Below are 20,719 nucleotides of genomic sequence, written 5' to 3'. Positions count from 1 at the left end.
AAAAATGTATGAGCTTGCAGAGCTTGTATATTTGCTATTTTTTGAGAACCACTGTTCTAAATCCTAAGAGTTTTCTGAAAGACATATAGCTGTATGTATCTAAAATGACATACATGCTTTGGACAGGCAGGAGTTCTATGGAGACAGAATAGCTGCGATGTTTGGGGTGAAAGACAGGAGTTCTATGGAGACAGAATAGCTGTGATGTTTGGGGTGAAAGACAGGAGTTCTATGGAGACAGAAGAGCTGCGATGTTTGGGGTGAAAGACAGGAGTTCTATGCAGACAGAATAGCTGCGATGTTTGGGGTGAAAGACAGGAGTTCTATGGAGACAGAAGAGCTGCGATGTTTGGGGTGAAAGACAGGAGTTCTATGCAGACAGAATAGCTGCGATGTTTGGGGTGAAAGACAGGAGTTCTATGGAGACAGAATAGCTGCGATGTTTGGGGTGAAAGACAGGAGTTCTATGGAGACAGAATAGCTGCGATGTTTGGGGTGAAAGACAGGAGTTCTATGGAGACAGAATAGCTGCGATGTTTGGGGTGAAAGACAGGAGTTCTATGGAGACAGAAGAGCTGCGATGTTTGGGGTGAAAGACAGGAGTTCTATGGAGACAGAAGAGCTGCGATGTTTGGGGTGAAAGACAGGAGTTCTATGCAGACAGAATAGCTGCGATGTTTGGAGTGAAAGACAGGAGTTCTATGGAGACAGAATAGCTGCGATGTTTGGGGTGAATGACAAACACTGCAAGGTCAGAGTGTTGCAACGGGCCACTCAGCACTACTCCTTATCCTTAAATCAAAGAAATTGACAAATAAAGTGCTTTTCTGGACATCCGTCACAGAAACGGGTTCTCCAACGTTTGCATGTCAAGGACCCGCAAAATGATATTTATTTGGCCGTGGACCGCCATCTCAAAAAAGCGCCGTGGGGAAGACAAGATTTGTGTAAAAACGAAATCTGAATTGGCCTGGGCCGTGGCTCAGCGGTCCAGGCACCTTGGCTGGTAATCCAGTATGGCAGTGTGCCGCGGGTTCGACTCCCGATCCCGACGGCCTTCACTTGCATGTCACTCCCCCATCTCTCTCCCCATTTCCTGTCAGCCTACTGTCTGTCCCTCCATGAAAAATATAAAATAAAGGCGAAAGCCACAAAAAATGTTTTATAAATAAAAATAGAAATCTGAATTATTCAACTTTAAAACGTTTTTTTAAAAGCTTATACATCAGCTATTTTTGAATAGCCAAAGTATTATGTTTAAAAGTGGTTAAATTGATCGAGTTGACAAATATCGCTGGCCCTCCAAGGACCCCATGCAGAATCACTGCTCGGACAGGTAGATGTTTATGAGCTGCAGGCAGCACTACTTGTCAACCAGTACCGGTCCTACCTGACGGACACCACTGCTGGTTGTCTAAAATCAGTGGTTTTCAACCCTCATCACATCAAGGACCATCATTTATTCTGCATTTAGCCTCTCAGACCCACAACGTGCTGTATTGATGTTGGTACCATATAGGCATTGGCAACAGGCAATCATTGATCAAAGACTTCTTGTAAATTAAGTAATGCAGATGTTTAACAATAAATTAATTCTTGGGAGTGTAATATGAAACCAAATGGACCCGTATACGGACCCCCCTCAAAGACCACTGGTGGTCCCTGGACCACTGGTTGAGAACAAAATCTTGAAAATGTAGTGCAAAGCTTTCAATATATTCTTTCAGAGCCAACGTTTTTAACTCAAATATTTGTTTCTGGGGGGTCACTGGAACAACATATTTTCCGATGGGGGTCGGCGGCCAAATACATATATTTTTGGGGGTCCTTGACATGAAACTGTTTGAGAACCACTGCTATAGAAACATGAGGTTTTTCAGAAAATAATTTAGAAGTAAAGACATTTTTTTTTATCGTCAGGCCTAAATGGGCTAAATGAAAGGGCAAGGGAGACATCTCCAACCACTGGCAGGTGTGCTACATACCAACTAGTTAAAGGTATATTCAGTGATTTCACTTAATTCAAATATCACTTATTCTTTTGTTTTGTTGTGATAATGCTCCCTACTATAGAGTGTGCTGGCCATATAAGGAGTTCCTCCCTGTCCCCAGTTAACCCCTGGGGGTCAAAAAACCTTAGGTTTCGTTTTTGACTCTCTATCCTGATTGGACGAAAGGCTGGATCCCACAGCCAAAAACGAAACCTAAGGTTTTTTGAGTGAAATCACTGAATATACCTTTAAAACAACATCGTATTCATTAAGCCATTCAAACCGGGAAAGCATGTCTATTACGTTGGCTATTCAAAAATAGCAGCAAGCTCATAGAAATAATTTAAAAATGTTAAACTGCAAAATGTTAAACTCAAATCTTTGCTTCTTAAACAACATATTTTGAGATGGGGCTCCACGTCCAAACAAATATAATTTTGGCTATACTTTTGAGCACCACTGATAGAGCAAAATTTCAGAAAACTGTTTAGAAGACATTTGTAGGATCGACATAAGCTCTTATACAGGTTTGCAGCTTTAAACCCATACTGGGCGGAAACCCCTTTTGGTGTTTTAAACATCATGTTATAATTTAGCTAATTGAAAAATAGCAGACCTACGAGCTTGTAGGTCTGCTATTTTTCAATTAGCTAAATTATAACATTTAACATTATTTTTGAAGAATTGTAAAAATGTTGCGCAAATCTTTGAATATATATATTCTTTCAAAGTGAATGTTTTTAACTCAGGTCTAAAAAAGGGGTTAAACCATACACTGTCAGTGTATGGTTATACAGTATAATCTCAAGAGGGTTTTCCCCAAACAGCTGAATGGGCATACACTACAGTATACGGCACCTCTCCTCAACACCACCACCATGCCATCCAAGACCGCCCCCAGAAATGGCCGACGTTGCAATGCAATCGAGTTCATGCTGGATTATACAGCCTCGAGCAGATTCCTCTGAGATATGTTTAGTTAACACCACTTTGACAGCCGTTTTGGTTAATATCTACACACACATTCGAGTTGGGTCGAGTGAGTCCAGCTGAGAGAAGTGCACTTTTATCCACTCGAAACAAAATGACGACGTTGTGCGAGTGAAAAAGAAAAGCGTATAAATCACACACAAACCAAAGCTGTGAATCACACACACGCGTTTAAAACATGTTAGTTCATACGGGGCTAAAATCCTCAGTGTTAATTTATCCATTTGTGAACTCGGAGAGTGGACAAACGTAACCAAATGGACCCTTTATCACGGCGTATGGGTCCATTTAGGTGACATTTGCGGCACGTTCTCAGGATTAAAACGAACAGACACTGCACAGCAACCCCGTTCCACCGGTACCTGTCGTGGAGTCCATTCCGACAGCCGGGTCTAGGGGAATGATATTCTTTTGTACCAACTCAAGGGGGCCGGGCCTCACGGCCAGTCTCTCATTGAGGTCGCTGGCGAGCCGCGCTCGCTTTAGCCTCATTTGGGCCTCCAGACAGGAGGCATCTGAGACGGGGTCTATACACGGCACACACCACCACATCAACAACACACACACACACACACACACACACGCTTAACTGCTACGAGTACGTGTTCGTAGTGTTATCAAATAATGCAACATAATTTTGGTTTATATTAATGATACAACCAGACATTGGTGGCAAGTAACTAAGCACATGTTAATTAAGTTCTGTCTACTTACATTTTGAGGTACTTTTATTTCTACTCCACTACATCGCAGAGGAAAATAGTAGAAATTTCAGGGCGCTTTCACACCCAAAGTTTGCTTAGAAAGGGGTCAGGGGCATTTTAAACGAACCAAACAGTCCTGGTGTGAAAGCTCCCTTACTCCACGACTACAATTACTTTTATGCCTTTATTGACAGGACAGTATAGTCTGACAGAACATGGAGAGAGAGAGAGATGGTGAGTGACACGCAGCAACGGTCGTCGGTATATCCGCATTTGAACCGGCGAACTCAAGTATACATTTTGAATAATGGAACTTCTTACTTGTAACGAGTATATACACCTGCCATATTGATACCACTTAAGTAAAGAAAGTCAAAGTCGTACTACGATTAGTCACACACGTTACCGCAGTGACATTTTGTTCTCCGCATTTGACCCATCTCTTGGAGCGGTGAGACAGCGTGCGCCGCGCCTGGGAATCATTAGTTGATTTCACCCCCCCCCCCCCGATCCGACCCATTGATGCTGAGTGCCAAGCAGGGAGGCATTGGGTCCCATTTTTTTTTACAGGCTTTGGTATGACCCGGCCGGGGTCCCAGTTTCAGGGTGGACACTCTTAACCCATTTTGGGCAGGAACCCCTTTTGGTGTTGGCATCATGTTATGCTTTAGCTATTGAAAAATAGCAGATCTACAAACTCATAGCGCGCCACCTCATGGCGCGCTATGAGCTTGTAGGTCTGCTATTTTTGAAAAATCGAAGAACGACTGACATAGAAACATAGATTTTTCAGAAAACTGTCAGGATGTAGAAGACATGTTTTTAATCTGATCTCAGGTCAGTGGCCTTGTGGTTAAAGTGTGATGGATATACGTCTTCTTCCATCACTGCAACCAGATCTATTCCAGAATGCAAAGCAAAGCACGCCTGCGTTCTGGAAGCGTCTGCATGTACCTGCTCGCTGCCTGCATCGTGGGGACCCCCCCGTCCATTAGCAACATGGCAGGGCATGGCACTGCTCGCTGCCTGCATCGTGGGGACCCCCCCGTCCATTAGCAACATGGCAGGGCATGGCACTCAAGCTGCCGAAGCCACGCTGACAGGAGACAATCAATCTATTCTGGAGTGCTTCGAATTACTCCTCTGTTTTCCTCCGCCACTCAACAGCCAGACACTTTCTGCTGCTAGGAAAATAAACGCAGTGGCTCTATAATTAACCCGTTTAGACCGAGGAGGGCGATTCTATACAAAATGTGTAGAAGACGTTTAAATGTCTTCTAAAATCTTTTTTTTTTTTTAAACCTATGTTTCTATGTCAGTCGTAGCTCAACCTTTTTCATGTCAAAGGACCCCCAGAATATGTGGGGGTCTGTATGTATACTTGGACGCCGACCCCCATCTGAAGATGAGGGACCCCCCCCCCCCCTCAGAAGCAAATATGAGTTAAAAACTTTCGCTGTGAAAGAATATATATATTCAAAGATTCAAAGACTTTTCAAAAATAGCAGACCTACGAGCTCGTAGTGCGGCACTCGGTGGCGCGCTATGAGCTTGTAGATCTGCTATTTTTCAATAGCTAAAGTATAACATAATGCTATGTATGAACTCCCGTCTGGAGTAGGTTAAAGGAGAGCGGTCGGCACGCAGCGGGCGCGAGATTGTCTACCTTATCCAACCATCTCTCCCTATTAAGACCTGCAAAAACAATCAGTCCCAGACATGACCTGGCTTGGCCTAGACTGTATTACCTAGCAGTGATGACAGGGCAAGGGAGGGGGGGGGGGTCTAGTTTGATTATCTCACTGAAAGAAATGGCAATACACGTTTGGTCGAATACAATTTTTATCATATTATCTCCCCCGGGAGCCAAATAAAAATGTAGGAGGATTAAATGAGATGCATTGCCAAACATTAAATTAATTATAGTTTTATTGGCCGATTCAGGTGAAATATATTAATATCGCGTGGTGAGAAATGTATTGGAAACGGAGACGTGACATGCGGTGATCTGTCATAAGACACACACAAAAACAGCGATTTCAACATCAGCGTTAAGTCATGTTGACGTCCAATATCAATTATAATCATTGCGAAACGCAGAAAGTATTTGGCCTAACGGGGCTAATGCTCCGCTTTCAGTGTCTCACACTAATTCAACTGTACATCTTTAACCCATTCTGGGCGGGAACCCCTTTTGGTGTTAGCATTATGTTATCCTTTAGCTATTGAAAAATAGCAGATCTACAAGCTCATGGCGCGCCACCGAGTGGCGCGCTACGAGCTTGTAGGTCTGCTATTTTTGAAAAATCGTGAAAATATATATATATTTTTGATTTCGAGGTCAGGCCAAAATGGGTTAAATATAACACCCTGTATGGAAGGAGGACAGAAGTAACAGGAGGTCTGAGGAGATGAGGATGGATGCGAGGAAAAGGACAGAGCGAGAACAGTGTCCATTTACGGGAAGGACAGAAGGAAGGAAGAGAGGACATACTGTAGGGGACGAGAGGAACAGCATCATGAAAGGAAAGGATTGGAAGGAAGGAAGGATGGACGGAAGGAAGGAAGGAACTAAGGAAGTGCGAATGGTGGGCGGCTCATGACGTGAAGTGGCAGCTTTGTAATGGGGAGAGGATCCCGGTTTGATCCTCCCGTTTCCTCCTGGGTAAAGGTTACTGTCAAAGAAAACACTTAACCTCCCCCTATAGCCTAACTGCCCCCGGTGACCTATACATGTTTCCCTCCCGCTGTCGGTATGCATTATCTTTAACCCCATTTACTGTAGGCCTGACCTAAAAAGTAGCAGACCCTACAAGCTCGTAGCGCGCCACTCGCTATGAGCTTGTAGATCTGCTATTTTTCAAACATTTCATGTCAAGGAACTCCAAGATTATTATGTAATTGGCCGCCGACCCCCATCTGAAAATATGTTGTTCCAGGGACCTCCCCCCCAGTAGCAAAGATTTGAGTTAAAAACGTTCGCTCTGAAAGGATATATATTCAAGATTTGCACTCCATTTTCACGATTTTTCAAAAATAGCAAGCTCGTAGCGCCTGCTATTTTTCAATAGCTAAATTATAACATAATGTTTAAAGCACCAAAAGGGGTTCCCGCCCAACATGGGTTAATGCACATTGCATACTGTACGTACTGTAAAGCAGTGGTTCCCAAACCTTTCATGTCAAGGACCCCCAAATTGACACTAATTAGCCCACGGACCCCCCATTTGAAATATGCCAGGGACCCCCATAAGAGAAGATTTTTACGGCTCTAGGACTGGCCTAAAAGTGGGTCCTTAAAAACTGCTAAAACTTCTGAAATGTATGTATGTAGGTATGTATGTGTGTATGTATTTAAAAGGGGGGGGCTTTTTTGTAAAAATCCCTGCCGCAATACCTTCATATATTTAAAAAGGAGTCCAAAATAACTGCCTATTCACTGGGGACTATGCAAGGCAGAGGCGTCCAACCCCTGAGTCCAAGTTTAAGCTAGACCGCATACCTAAAAAGAACATTAATAAAACAACCTAAAACCATACAGGAGTAAAAGTTCACAGCAAGACCTGGATACCATTTATTTATTTTACAAATAAATGAACAGAAAGGAGATAAAAATCTACTTCTTTTATGTATGTATGTATGTATGTATGTATGTATACGTATGTATGTATGTATGTATGTGTATAACGCTGTCTCTTGGTGCCCAAGACAAATTTCTCCTCGGAGACAATAAAGGCTAATTGAATTGAATTGAGCAGTGATTCTCAACCATTTTAATAATTTCAAGGACCCCCAGTTCCATATGCATTACCCCATTTAATGGCATTTCTATCTCTGGGACCCCAATTTATATTGTAAAAATCACTGTTAGTTTAACTCTCCATGGGTCCATTTGGCTCCTATAACTATCCATCATAGCTAGTGGGGACCCCCTGGAAGTCCCTCAAGGACCCCTGGGGGTCCCCGGACCCCACTTTGGGAACGTCTGCTTTAAAGCACTTTGGACAAGGGAGCTATATGACTGCACCATTTACCGCGTGAAGGGAAGTAAGGGTTTTGATGAGCCAACCATAGACTGTAAAAAATATGGACAAAGCGTTCCCCGGGTCTAACATGAACGTAAAATGAAGCCTGTCAGTCCTTGAATTGTACATCGCCATCTTTCTAGATCCGTTTGGGCCCAGCTGGCCCATTGGCTGGCCCAGACAACGAGGCGGGACTTCCCCCCTTCTTCTTAGTTGGTTTTTATTTTGACTCGAGTGGGTGGGGAATCCCGATCATAGACTGTAACGGTAGCCACGCCCCTCAGAACATACGCGACTTTATGGTCATTTTTTTAATAAATGGGACCATAATTTTCCAAAAAGAATATTATGACATTAGAAATGAGACTTTAAACTAGTGCCTGGAAGCAGAAAGTATTCATGACCATGTTAAGGTAATACAGTCTAGGTGAAGTTGGGCCCAAATACGTGGACTTCTATGGGGCTATGGGGTTTTTTTGGCCCAATGACAGCACCACAACAGGCAGGTATGAACTTTCAGGAAATCCCGATTTCCATTGTGGCTTCACAAAATATCTGTCTGACTGCCCCCCTGGAGCCAACATGGAGAGCAGTCAGTAGACCTATGCAGACAGCACGAGGCCTGGAGCAGCTGACGGGTTGGTTGTACTTAACCCATTTAGGCTTGACGTCGAAATTTTAAAAATGCCTTTTAAAATGTATTTTTTCTGAAAAACCTCATGTTTCTATATCAGTGGTTCTCAATATTCATGTCAAGGACCCCAAAAATTACATGTAATTGGCCTCCGCCCCCATCTGAAAATATGTTGTTCGCTCTTAAAGAATATATATTCAAAGATTTGCACTACATTTTCCCGATTTTTCGGAAAAATAGCAGACCTACAAGATCTATGAGCTTGTAGATCTGCTGTTTTTCAATAGCTAAATCATAACATAACGTTTAAAACACCAAAAGGGGGTCGACATGACCATGTCGCTCACCATAAAATGACGGACTTTCCGCGAGAGCGACTTTTGCTCTTACGGCGAGGTCTAAAAATAAGCCATTAGTGTCCCTCACGTTGACACGCCATGTCTGTTAGTGTTAAACCCAGCAGGTGTGACATACGGCATGTGTTTATAATTCCGCATGTCACCGCTGTCCCCCCCCCCCCTCCCCCCCCCCCCCCCGCCGTCTCGGAACTCACTCGCCAAACCTGACACTCCCTTGGCACGAGGACTGATTTAAGACCCGATTGTACACGGTGGGGGGGGGGGGATACGCGGAGCTTTAACTGTGTTTAACCCATTTAGACCCGGGAACGATTCCACAAAATAATGTCTTCTAAATCCTGGCGGTTTTTATGTTTTATGTTTCTATGTGTCAGTCGTTCTCAAACTGTTTCATGTCAAGGACCCCCAAGATTATTATGTAATTGGCCAGCCGACCCCCATCTGAAAATATGTTGTTCCAGGGACCCCCCCCCCCACCCCCAGTATAGCAAAGATTTGAGTTAAAAACGTTCGCTCTGAAAGAATATATGTTCAAAGATTTGCACGATTTTTCAAAAATAGCAGAACCTACAAGCTCGTAGCGCGCCACTCGGTGGCGCGCTACGAGCTTGTAGATCTGCTATTTTTCAATAGCTATGAAGTATAACATAATGAAACCCGCCCTAAATGGTTTAAAGTGTGTGGCCGCGGGAACAGCGCGCCGGGGCTGGGAGGCCGTCCCTTCAGACTTATAGCGGCGGATGTCCCCCGGGGTGGGGGGGGGGGGGCATGATGTAACGCGATACGGTGCGACTGAAGTCGGCTTTTACAGACTTTTAAACATTCCGTGGGCCGTGTTAAAACACACGACGACGCACTTTAAACCTATATAGGCGAGTGATATATATATATATATACCTGCCGACTGTATCCGTCAAATGTAAACACCGCGGGTATGAGAAGCAGAGAGAGACGCATGCGGTGCATTAGGGCAGGAATAATTCCCTTTTGTGTTTCCATTTGCAGAGGATTGATTCTTTTTTTTAAAGCACCGCTGCCATGGAAATGGAAGTGGAAATGCACGCCGGGCCCTTGTATAAATCGCCCATATGTGTGTGCATGTGATGGTGTGTGCACAGTACACGTCATCACACCTACAGTACACCCCTAGCGGTTTACAGTATGTGTCTGTGATTGTGACGAGAACACGTTACACTCGCAACAAAATGTACAGGGGCGTGCACAGATAAGACACCGATGGTGCAGAAGCACCTGTCCTTTTGCCCAATGGACAGCAATTTTCCCTTTTGAAAGTTCGTTTTTTGTACAGTTTGTTCATTTTATTTTTGTTATGTACGGTCAGTGTACAGTGCGTGGTCCATGGTGACCAATCGACCAATTCTGGATTAAAAAGGTTCTAATATATTCTTTATGCCTCAAAATCTATAACTCTCACACACTATTAACTGGGCAGCTGGCGGGTTCCTCCCATGAGAACCTGCCCCGCAAAATGTAGAAGGGAGTTCCAAACGCGCCTCTAGCCTATGGCAGGCCAGTGTGGTGTGTCTCAGAGGCAGCCTCTAGCCTATGGCAGGCCAGTGTGGTGCGTCTCAGAGGCAGCCTCTAGCCTATGGCAGGCCAGTGTGGTGCGTCTCAGAGGCAGCCTCTAGCCTATGGCAGGCCAGTGTGGTGCATCTCAGAGGCAGCCTCTAGCCTATGGCAGGCCAGTGTGGTGCGTCTCAGAGGCAGCCTCTAGCCTATGGCAGGCCAGTGTGGTGCGTCTCAGAGGCAGCCTCTAGCCTATGGCAGGCCAGTGTGGTGCGTCTCAGAAGCAGTACAGGTTACATGTGAAAAAGAAGGCAGCTCAGACAATTTAGGCCCTTATAGTTTAATAACAGGTCAGGCCTGCCGCCTGACAAAGATGTAACTTTCTTAAACATCGAAACCTTGTCACTTTTTCACTTGCACCCTGTTATTAAACTTAAGGGCCTACATTGTCTGAGCTGCCCCTCAAAATGCCTGTGCACGCCCACTGAATGTGTGCGGCGCGTGCGTGCGTGCGCGCATGACCGGCGAGACAAGTGGCGAGCGGTCAGACACGAGCATGCCCCTCCCCAAGGCCACACGCCAGCCTTGGTAGGACGAGGGGCTCCTGCGGGGCTGAGTCTCGCAGAGAGCCTAATAAACACCAGATGTTCCCTGGGTAATATATACACGGGCCCTGCATGCGCTGTGTCCATCTCCCCCAGCAGGAATAACATCAGCCAGGGGAGCCAGCCCAGCCTAGCCAGGATCTGAAGTATCATCACATCCACAGGAGAACGGAGGAGGAGGAGGAGGAGGAGGAGGACGCTGCCTGACGCGAGCTCCGAGTGAGATGTTTTATTCTTCGGGGGCAGATCCCGCGACATGAAAAAAGATGCGGTATAGAACAGACAAAAACGAGGCCCCCGTTGTCGAGACAGCCTCGCGCCGGCTGCCGCTACCGGGTTCTTTATGTCTCCGTGGTGTGTGTGTGTGCGTGGAGGAGCTAATAAATAATACTCACGAACTCGCTCTTCAAAACTAACCCCTCTTTCTATCTGCATGCGTTGCCGACAACCCCCTCCTCGGCTGTGCACACAACGGCCCAGACAAAACCACCAATCGAGAAGAAGAAGGGAAGAAAAAAAAAAGTGCTTGAGGACCGCCGCCCGCCGCCGCCGGTCCAATCGCGTTCCTCCTTGCTTTCCTTATCTCCGTCAGACTCCTAGAAACTGATAGGACCGCGCTGGGCCTCTGGATTCCGCTCCCCCCGCACACTTATACCCCCGGTTATCTGTGAAGGGCTGGAGCCTCAGCGAAACAGCACGCGGTGCCAGAGATATCATTCAGCTAAACTCCTGGCCCTATAGTCCCCCCTGTCCCCCTCCTCCTCCTCCTCCTCTCTCCCCCCCTCGCAGGCGAGTCATGTATAAATACCCAGTCTAAGAGCAGCCAACACGACGTCTAAACGTATACGACCAGCGGCACCGACGCTACAGGAAAAGAAAACTGGCTTCCCTCACTGCGCCGCCTGTGCCGGGAGACACGCGTTGTTTTGCAGCAACAATGTGCTAGACTGTACCGGAGGAAGCGAGATAATATCTCGGTTAAACGCTGGTTCTCTGCCTCAGTCCTCCGCCGCACAAAACATCTATTATACGATCAAACGTGGTGTTGTCGTCCCAGCGTGCACTTGTGCAGAGCACCCACGGACACTCGATAAAGTGACATTTCCCCCCATACACGCCAATGAGCTTGAAACAAGCGTGGTGTGTCCCATGTTAACCCTTGTAGTCGTTAGATAATCGCCTAAACACTCTACTTTGTTGTACATAATAAACACTGTCTGGGGGCGCCCGCTGGCCTAGTGGTCCAGGCGCATGCTGCCACATATAGGGGCTCTCTGGCCTGACAGCGCGTCGCGTGTTCGAGTCCCGTTCATGACAACCTTTGCTGCATGTCTCTCTCTCTCAGTCTTTCCTTTTAATATTCACTTGTATCTATCAATAAAAGGCAGAAAAGGCTAAACATTGGGGGGAAAAAAACACTGTCTGAACCTGGAGCAATGGGAGCTTGTAGATTGACAAATGTATCTGAATGCCTATATTTTCGCCGAAATGTTTTTTGTCAAATGTTCACCAACCATGACTTGGGACATATGCCAAAGGGACGACAGGGTTAACCCATTTTGGTCGGGAACCCCTTTTGGTGTTAGCATCATGTCATGCTTTATAGCTATTGAAAAATAGCAGATCTACAAGCTCATAGCGCGCCACCGAGTGGTGCGCTACGAGCTTGTAGGTCTGCTAATTTTTTTTTAAGTCGAAGAACGACTGACATAGAAACATGGCTTTTTCAGAAAACCGTCAGGACGTAGAAGACACTTTTAGAATCTGATCTCAGGTCAGAATGGGGAGACGTATATATACACACCGCACACGCCTTGGCACAGTACTGTACAAAATGCTCTCGTAATGTTTTCTGGATGTCTCATACCTCATAATCTAAAGAGTGCAAAGCCCCCGTGTGTGTGTGTGTGTGTGTGTGTGTGTGTGTGTGCAAAACACATAAATCTGAGCCCCCGGCCGGAGCTCAGTCCAGCAGGATTGCTCTATTTAGATATCCCTCTAGCGATGCACCGTGCTTTGTAGGCACTGTGCTGTAAACAGGTGCTCGTCTACGTAAATCTGGCCCCGCTGGCCGAGCACTCGCTGTTTCTACTGAGACCTAAGAGCCTCTCCAACACAAGAGCATTCCTCGGCGGTCGCTCACCGACCTGTCTGCTTGCTCGCTGGCAGCAATATCTGCCCGTCTGTCCGCCTGTCTGTCTGTCCGCCTGTCTGTCTGTCTTGCCTGTCTGTCTGTCTGCCAGTTCCTATGTGGCTATACTATACCTGCTGGGACGGAAACTATATACTATATATAGTTTCCTATATATAGTATAACTTCATGAAAATGTCGTCGACGATCTGTCGTGTGCATCTTCACGTTGACAGCCGCGATATATACACTGTCTGTCTGTCTGTCTGTCTGTCTGTCTGTCGGCATGTCTAGGAGGACCGTCTGTTTGTATACTACATAGAGAGAGAGAGAGAGAGAGAGAGAGAGAGAGAGAGAGAGAGAGAGAGAGAGAAACAGGGAGAGACAGAGAGAGAGAGTGACAGTAAGGAAGAGGCCAACATGCTGTGATGGGGCGGCGGGGGGTGGGAGTGTGTGTGTGTGTGTGTGTGTGTGGGGGGGGGGGGCATTGGAGGGTGGTTACACAGTTTTATTGTGAGGTAAGTGCCTCGGCTCGTGTGTAGGCAAGGCCATGTCGTGTGTCATGTTTCAGGGCCGGAGTCAGACGGCACAATGCCACATGCAGAGATAGATAGATAGATAGATAGGCAATCTCCCTCTACGTCTCCCCCCCCCCCTCTGTACCTTTCTTGGTCTCCCCCCCTCCACCCCCCCACCCCTGTCAGTTGGTATTCTGTTTTATTAGTTCAGGTGTCTCTCTCCCTCCCTCTCTCTCTCTCTCTGTCTCTGGCGTTATCTATCTCGTTCCTTTCTGATGAAGGGGGTTTTTGTTGCTCTTGTCACGTTTAGTGTAAAAGTATGTTTGCATGTGGGTACTTAGGTGAGAATCCTGGTGTGTGCGTGCGTGCACGTGTGCCTGCGTGTGTGTGTGTGTGTGTGCGCGTGCGTGTGTGTGTGTGTGTGTGTAGGTATAAGTGTTACTCACGAGGCATGATGCCTTGGTCTGCGAGCTGCTCTTGTGTCCTCCTCTGTTGAAGTCTGAGCTGCAGGACTACAGGTGGGTAGGAGAAGGGCGAGAGACAGAGATACAGAGAGAGAGAGAGAGAGAGAGGCGGACGGATGGACGGACAGACAGGGTGGAAAAAACAGAGAAAGACAGAGAGGAAAAGGGGGAAGGACAGACAGGTAAGGGAAAGAGAAAAGAAAGGGGCAGAGAGAGAGAGACTGAGAATTCAGCTCACTTTTTAAATCAGTAACATATTTAGTGTGATTGCGTTTCATAATGTTTGATTTGGACGGCTACTAGCTTTTCGAATCCGTCGGGAGGGTTGGGATCGCAATGCGCAACTCAGTGTGCGCTCGCTGTTGACTCCAGCAGGTTGCATTTAGGCAACGATCCATCATCGAAACAAGCATCCCAATGCCAATCTCTGGAACTCATTAAACAGACAGCGAGCAGTTTGGACACGCACACACGCACGCTTGCGCACGTGCATGCACGCACACACACACGCACACACGCACACACGCACACACACACACACACACTCACGCAGATGCATGCACAAACCCTCACTCCCCTTACATCCACAGGTCGCGCACACACATGCATCCACCTGCAGGCCAGAAAACAAAGAAGAGAAAAAGAAGAAAAAATGAAAAAAGAAAAAAAAGGTGAAGCTGCTTTCTCACAAATATTTCTTTGAGCAAGACGTAGGGAATGATAAACACTGCTCCTGGCTTTTAAACAGATCTGTTCGGCACTGTGTGGTCTACTCTGGGCCATGGGTGTGTGCTGCGTGCGCGACCGTGTGTACACACACACACACACACACACACACACACACACACACACACACACACACACACACACACACACACACACACACACGTGAGAGTGTGTGTGTGCACATGTGAGCGTGTATTAGTGCATGTGCGGTATGCACACGCCCGTATACAATAAGTGGAGTGTCTTAAAAATAAAAGGAACGCTCCTAAACATGAAGCTGTGTCCCTCCCCCGTGTCTGTTTGTCTGAGTCACATTCTGTTAGTGTGTGCGTGTGCGTGTGCATGTGCGTGTGTGTGCGTGTGCGTGTGTGCGTCTGACATGCCAGTACGATGTGTTCTGCCCTTCTTTATGGGCCAATCACTTTACACCGCTGCCGATCACTCTCAGGTGTTCGTGGCGCGCAAATGCGAGAAGTTAGCGAGCGAGCAGTTAAAAAGCGGAGAATAACAAGTTCTCCTATTCTCTCCTTAATTAGCCCGGGGCAATACAATCTCAAGCAACATTTGAGTATGTCATTAATTTAGTCCCCTTTCAGCGCGTGACGCAAAACGAGCTTTGGTGTTCTCTATAGCCGCAGTTTGACCAGGTGTCGGGTTGACCGGGGGTTTCTCCATCTTTGGAGGAGAGCACCTCCGTTATGTAATATTCACCTTCACTAAACCACACCATCTGCTTCAGTTTATAGAGCAGGGGCCATGACCCTCCCCCCCCCCCCCCCCCCCCCCCCCCCCACACACACACACACACACACACACACCCACACACACCACGAAGACTGGGTGCAGGCATTAGTCTGTGTGTGCCCTCAGAGCTGGAGATCGAAACATGTCACTGGCCGGGGCCAGGAAAAAACGTCTTTCTTGTACAAATACCGCACTTCATTCCCACAAACACACACACACACACACACACACACACACACACACACACACACACACACACACACACACACACGTTCTCGCCTCTTATCTGCTGTTGTGGGAGTCACTTGATATAAAAAAAGAAGCCTGGCTGTGGGGTTCTGCTTAAACTTCTGCATCAACTCTATATAGGAACGCCTCATTATTGAAATCCCAACTCGTCATTACACGGAAAGTTACAGCCGAGATAATAATTCCGGTCGTGTAACCGTATAAGTAATTTAAGCGTAATTGATATAGGATCATCTGGGCCTATACGGTATATATACACAGTAAAATGTGTGACTCTAAGAATGCTCTAAATAGAGCCGTATACCGTGTGTGCATAATGGGTGAACCATGATGGTCATTATACCGTGTGTGCATAATGGGTGAACCATGATGGTCATTTCAGCTTTAGGCCCCAGAGCAGAGCCGTATACCGTGTGTGCATAATGGGTGAACCATGATGGTCATTTCAGCTTTAGGCCCCAGAGCAGAGCCGTATACCGTGTGTGCATAATGGGTGAACCATGATGGTCATTTCAGCTTTAGGCCCCAGAGCAGAGCCGTATACCGTGTGTGCATAATGGGTGAACCATGATGGTCATTTCAGCTTTAGGCCCCAGAGCAGAGCCGTATACCGTGTGTGCATAATGGGTGAACCATGGTGGTCATTTCAGCTTTAGGCCCCAGAGCAGCAAAGAGCATCACTTCACATCGGCGACACACTGACAACCTCTCACATTTCTATTTCAACGTCGCGCGGGACAAAAATCGCACGCACTTTTGGTGTTAGCATTATGTTACGCTTTAGCTATTGAAAAATAGCAGATCTACAAGCTCATAGGCTTACGAGCTTGTAGGTCTGATATTTTTGAAAAATCGATCTCAGGTCAAAATGGGTTTAAGCCTGTTTCATAATACAAAATGCTCCACAAGTAAATTGTTAGTGTCATGTCTCTTTGGCAAAGGGACACCCTCACAAGGTGGGACTATAAAATAAGCTTCAGTAAAAAATGTGTCTGCTGCCAGAGTCACCTTCTGACGGGGCTAGAGGCTAATAATTCTAACAGTTCTCCTAACTATCCTCATCCTCTCGTATAACTATATATTACTATATTACTATATATTATACGGTATATAAAAATGGACGGACGCAGCGTTAGCTTTCATCGGTATACCCGTGAACTCTCTTTCAACAAGAGCAGGAATGTACGCAGATGTATCAAGCATGTGTGTATGACTTCTCATAAACAGGTATTCCTCAATGACGTATGGGAGTTTATTTTAGCATAATACCTTCTTAGCCTAAAGTGAAAATCCCCCGTCCAAAAAAACAGAACACTCGTGTTTTATTGCCACGGCGTCGGTTTCGAGTCGTAGATTTGTGAACATGAAACAGAGCCCAGATGAAGGAGAAGCCAAGAATCTAACCTGTGATGTCATTAAGATATACTTTCTGGAGCTGCTCTGCCGACAGTGAATGATAAACGTGGTTTACAGATACGGTGACAGAAACCCGCCGGGTGATTTGCTGTGCTATACGGACACATTACACCTGATTTATACGTTAGAGTTGCGTGCCGGTGTCTCGCGGGCTGAAAAACAGACGATCCGCAAGCTCAAGATGTGTTGCAGCGGTGGATGCATTGAGAGCTTGTAGATCTGCTATTTTCGGTGCGAGACGCCGGTGTAAATAAGGGGAACGCTGTGCAGGCTCTTGGGCTAAATGTGTGTATGCTAAATGTATATGTAATGTTTGAGTAGTAAAGTAAAGTAGAATTCATAATAATAATAACAACCAGTAATTAACCACTTCTTCCCTACATAAGTGCAATATAACAAATATAGCGGCTTTGCGTTGTGAGCTTGTATAGTAAAGCCGTCGTCACTGTTTCTGAACATTCTTTACCAAAAACGTGATGGGTGGGGGAGCGTTAGGACCGGTTTTTGCCCTGTCTCCAGGGGTTAATGTGCATGTTAACGCACACTACAGTACGCCAACTGCCAAGATTGTAAATGCACGAGGAGCAAATGTCACATGTTTGAACGAAGTATCGAACGGATTGCAGAGGCCCTCGCGACTCGTACGGAGCCGTTTTAATGTATAACATGTATTTGACATCTCGCCGTATTGATTTAACTTCCATTTGACACCTCTGTCCTGGAATTACGTAATGGCCGTATAGGGAACAGACCACGTTCACTTAAGCTGTTAATCAAGGCAGCATGAGAACCAGTCACAGGCGCGCGCACACACACAGGCACGCGCACACGTGCACGCACACACACGCGCACACACAGGAAAAAGTGGTGGTTCACAGGGAGTACTTAAGTGAGATCTTTATCTCTTCTCGTACAGCTAGGCCCATGCAGTGGTAGTTCCCACAGCTTTGATAATGTGCTTCCAGCATGGTGCAAAAAAAGGAACAACAGTTAGCCGGTGTCATATTTTTACTGGCCACCGAATGCAACTTAAGCTGCTACAGTTTAAAGAAAGCCATCCATCTTTTTGCTTAAAACCCACCCGCCGACGCCCCCTCACTCATCATGAGTGGCTATCGGAGAGAGATTTAGAGACAGTTTCACTTTACTTAGGGACCATATTTCAGTCGTGCGCTCATAAATACGCTCACCGGTCACTATACTCGCTGAGGCCTGTTATCACCAGACATTAATTCCTCACAGAACATAACATCGCACCAGGCTCACAGAGAGAGAGAGAGAGAGAGAGACCTTTTCGGGCATGCTACAGGTATCTTCTCCACATCTGTGGCACGTTATAAAAGCCTACAGCGTGTTTGTCAAAAGCACCACAACAGCAGCACCCCACAAACATGAGCCATATACTGTGTGAAAATTGTTGTGTTGTTTTTTTCCCCCCGCAGGCATTGGGTTCTCTCTGCCCTCCCCAGGGCACTGACTGACTGGGGGTCATTTCCCACCCTGCCCCGATCTGCTCCAACCGACACAAAGGAAAAGCATCGTTTACCCTCCCATTTCTGGAAGGCAATTACAGCTCAGAGAGATTGGAGCAAAGTGAAGTCAGGAGTATATATACGGCTCCACCGAGCCATTTCAAAGTGAACAGAAGTCCCCCCCCCCCGCTCGTATTCCGCCCTCCACAGCGCTGCGAAACTATAAGGCCCCCCCCTGATAAAAAGTGTTGTTTCTTTTTGTAGTTAATTGGCGTGTATCAAACACGGCACTGCAAAAACCTCGAGTGTTCATTTAACTCGGCGTTAGTCTGTCCATTCGCAACGCAGAGAGCGTGTGCGAATGTAACCGAGGGTTTCACACTAGCGCACACACACACACACACACACACACACACACACACACACACACACACACACACACACACACGTGCTGCTGCAGAACATGGAGCGGTGTGTCACAGAGAAGCAGAGAGAGGCCTGCTGCTGGTCACTGCCATCAGTTACGTGCTCCTCAGGGAGGTGGCAGTGTTGCTCAGACTACAGACAGGAAGCACAACGAATGGCGCTACTACTACTACTACTACTACTACTACTGCTGCTGCTGCTACTGCTGCTATGTCTGGAGCAGCAGCAGATGTCCAATGAGACGGAAGAATGACATTTCAACATGGCCCGGGATAAAACACAGGAGGAGAGTGGAAGAGAGACGGAGTGGCCGCACAATGAGGAATCGACTGGGAGGGAGAGAGACGAGAGGGGGAGGGAGGAGGGGGGGGTCAGACAGACAGACAGACAGACATGTGATTGTATGATGTGGGCAGGGAGGCTGGGTGTGTGAGAGAGACTGCAGCTAGAGAGACAAACCCCCACAGCTGCTGTGCGTTAAGGGGAGTTTAAATCAGTGTTTGCAGTCCATGCGTTCCTCCCTGTTACAGTACGTACCTGCAGGTAGAGACACAAGCATGCACGCACGCACACACGCAAGAACACACACACGCACACACACACACACACACACACAACACAGGCCGTGTGGTGATAACCTTATGACCCCCGTATTTGGGACTAATCTCTCGTTATCAGGAACCCCTGAGCCTCGGAGTGCAGGGAAGGTCTCCCCCCCCCCCCCGAGCGGCCACGGGTCACGCGGCTGGCACGAAACAAGTGCACCGACTAACCTGCCCCGACGGGAGAGAGAGAGACGAGGAGACGCTCACGTGTTCCGCTCATTTTCATTACGAGGCAGGGCAGGGGGGGGGGGGGGGGGACATCAAAAAGAACACGCCCACGCCGTCATAAATCCACGGCGGCCGCGACAGGACACGTCGTTAGGCCCGGTATACATCATGATTCTTACTCTGACACCGGCGCTGGGCCGGGGCTGGGCTGGGCTGGCCTCCCCATCTCTGGTATTCCTCGTACCAGCGCGCGCGTGCGTGCGGTAAAATCGCGCACACCTGTCAGTCTTCCACCGGCCCGGTGCTACTACTGACCGAGGCCGTGTGCTGTGAGGTGTCGGCACGGGGGGGGGGGGGGGGGGGGGACGACGACGACGACGACGTTGTCAAAAGGGAAACTATTGGGTCGATATTCACTAAACACCAATAACCGTGCCGCCAAGAGATGGGGCAAAAACTACAAAAAAAAGTGGCAATTCATTCTTTCTATTCTTCAAGGCATGATGTCCAAAACAACACCACAGTCCATCCCATAATAAACAACAGACAGGTGAACACAGCAGATAGAGAGAGCCCTTTACAATCATCTGTCATCATTTGGACTTACCTGTGCGAAACTTGCTCCGGATCAGAATGGAGTGTTCAGAGCCCAGAAGAGTCATAATGGTTAGTGTACGGTTCCAGTGTTCAAAAGAATTACACGCGCGCGGGCGGCACACACACTCGATGAGCGCCACGCGCTCTCAGTCCCACACACCCCCCCCCCCCCCCCCCGCCCCTCTTCGCTGGACCCCCAGAGACTGAGATGAAGCTCCTCCACCAGCTGACCCGACCTGCCTCATCAACGTCTTTTATAGGAGACTGGGTTGCAAAAACTGGTTGCGAGAAACGAAAAACAGAACAAAAATATCTGATGTGTCTTTTTTAGCCTTCTTGTTGGTCTCCACTCTCTTCCTGTCTCCTCT

At 47.2% G+C, this 20,719-nt stretch overlaps 1 protein-coding gene across 1 annotated transcript in view; it reads right to left on the bottom strand.

Annotated features, from left to right (window-relative positions):
- Window positions 1-20,416, bottom strand: part of myocd (myocardin) — a gene marked incomplete at its 5' end in the record, with an annotated part of 35,195 nt that extends 14,779 nt beyond the window's left edge. Inside the window, 3 exons of the mRNA XM_083786660.1 lie at window positions 3,344-3,508; window positions 13,931-13,996; window positions 20,362-20,416. Coding sequence (XP_083642786.1) covers window positions 3,344-3,508; window positions 13,931-13,996; window positions 20,362-20,416 — 286 coding nt within the window. The remainder of the gene's footprint in view (window positions 1-3,343; window positions 3,509-13,930; window positions 13,997-20,361) is intronic.
- Window positions 20,417-20,719: the final 303 nt, after the last annotated feature.

Source organism: Protomyctophum parallelum (assembly GCF_964188405.1).
Source record: "Protomyctophum parallelum genome assembly, chromosome: 17".
NCBI lineage: Eukaryota > Metazoa > Chordata > Actinopteri > Myctophiformes > Myctophidae > Protomyctophum > Protomyctophum parallelum.
This window is presented reverse-complemented; position numbering and strand designations above follow the sequence as displayed.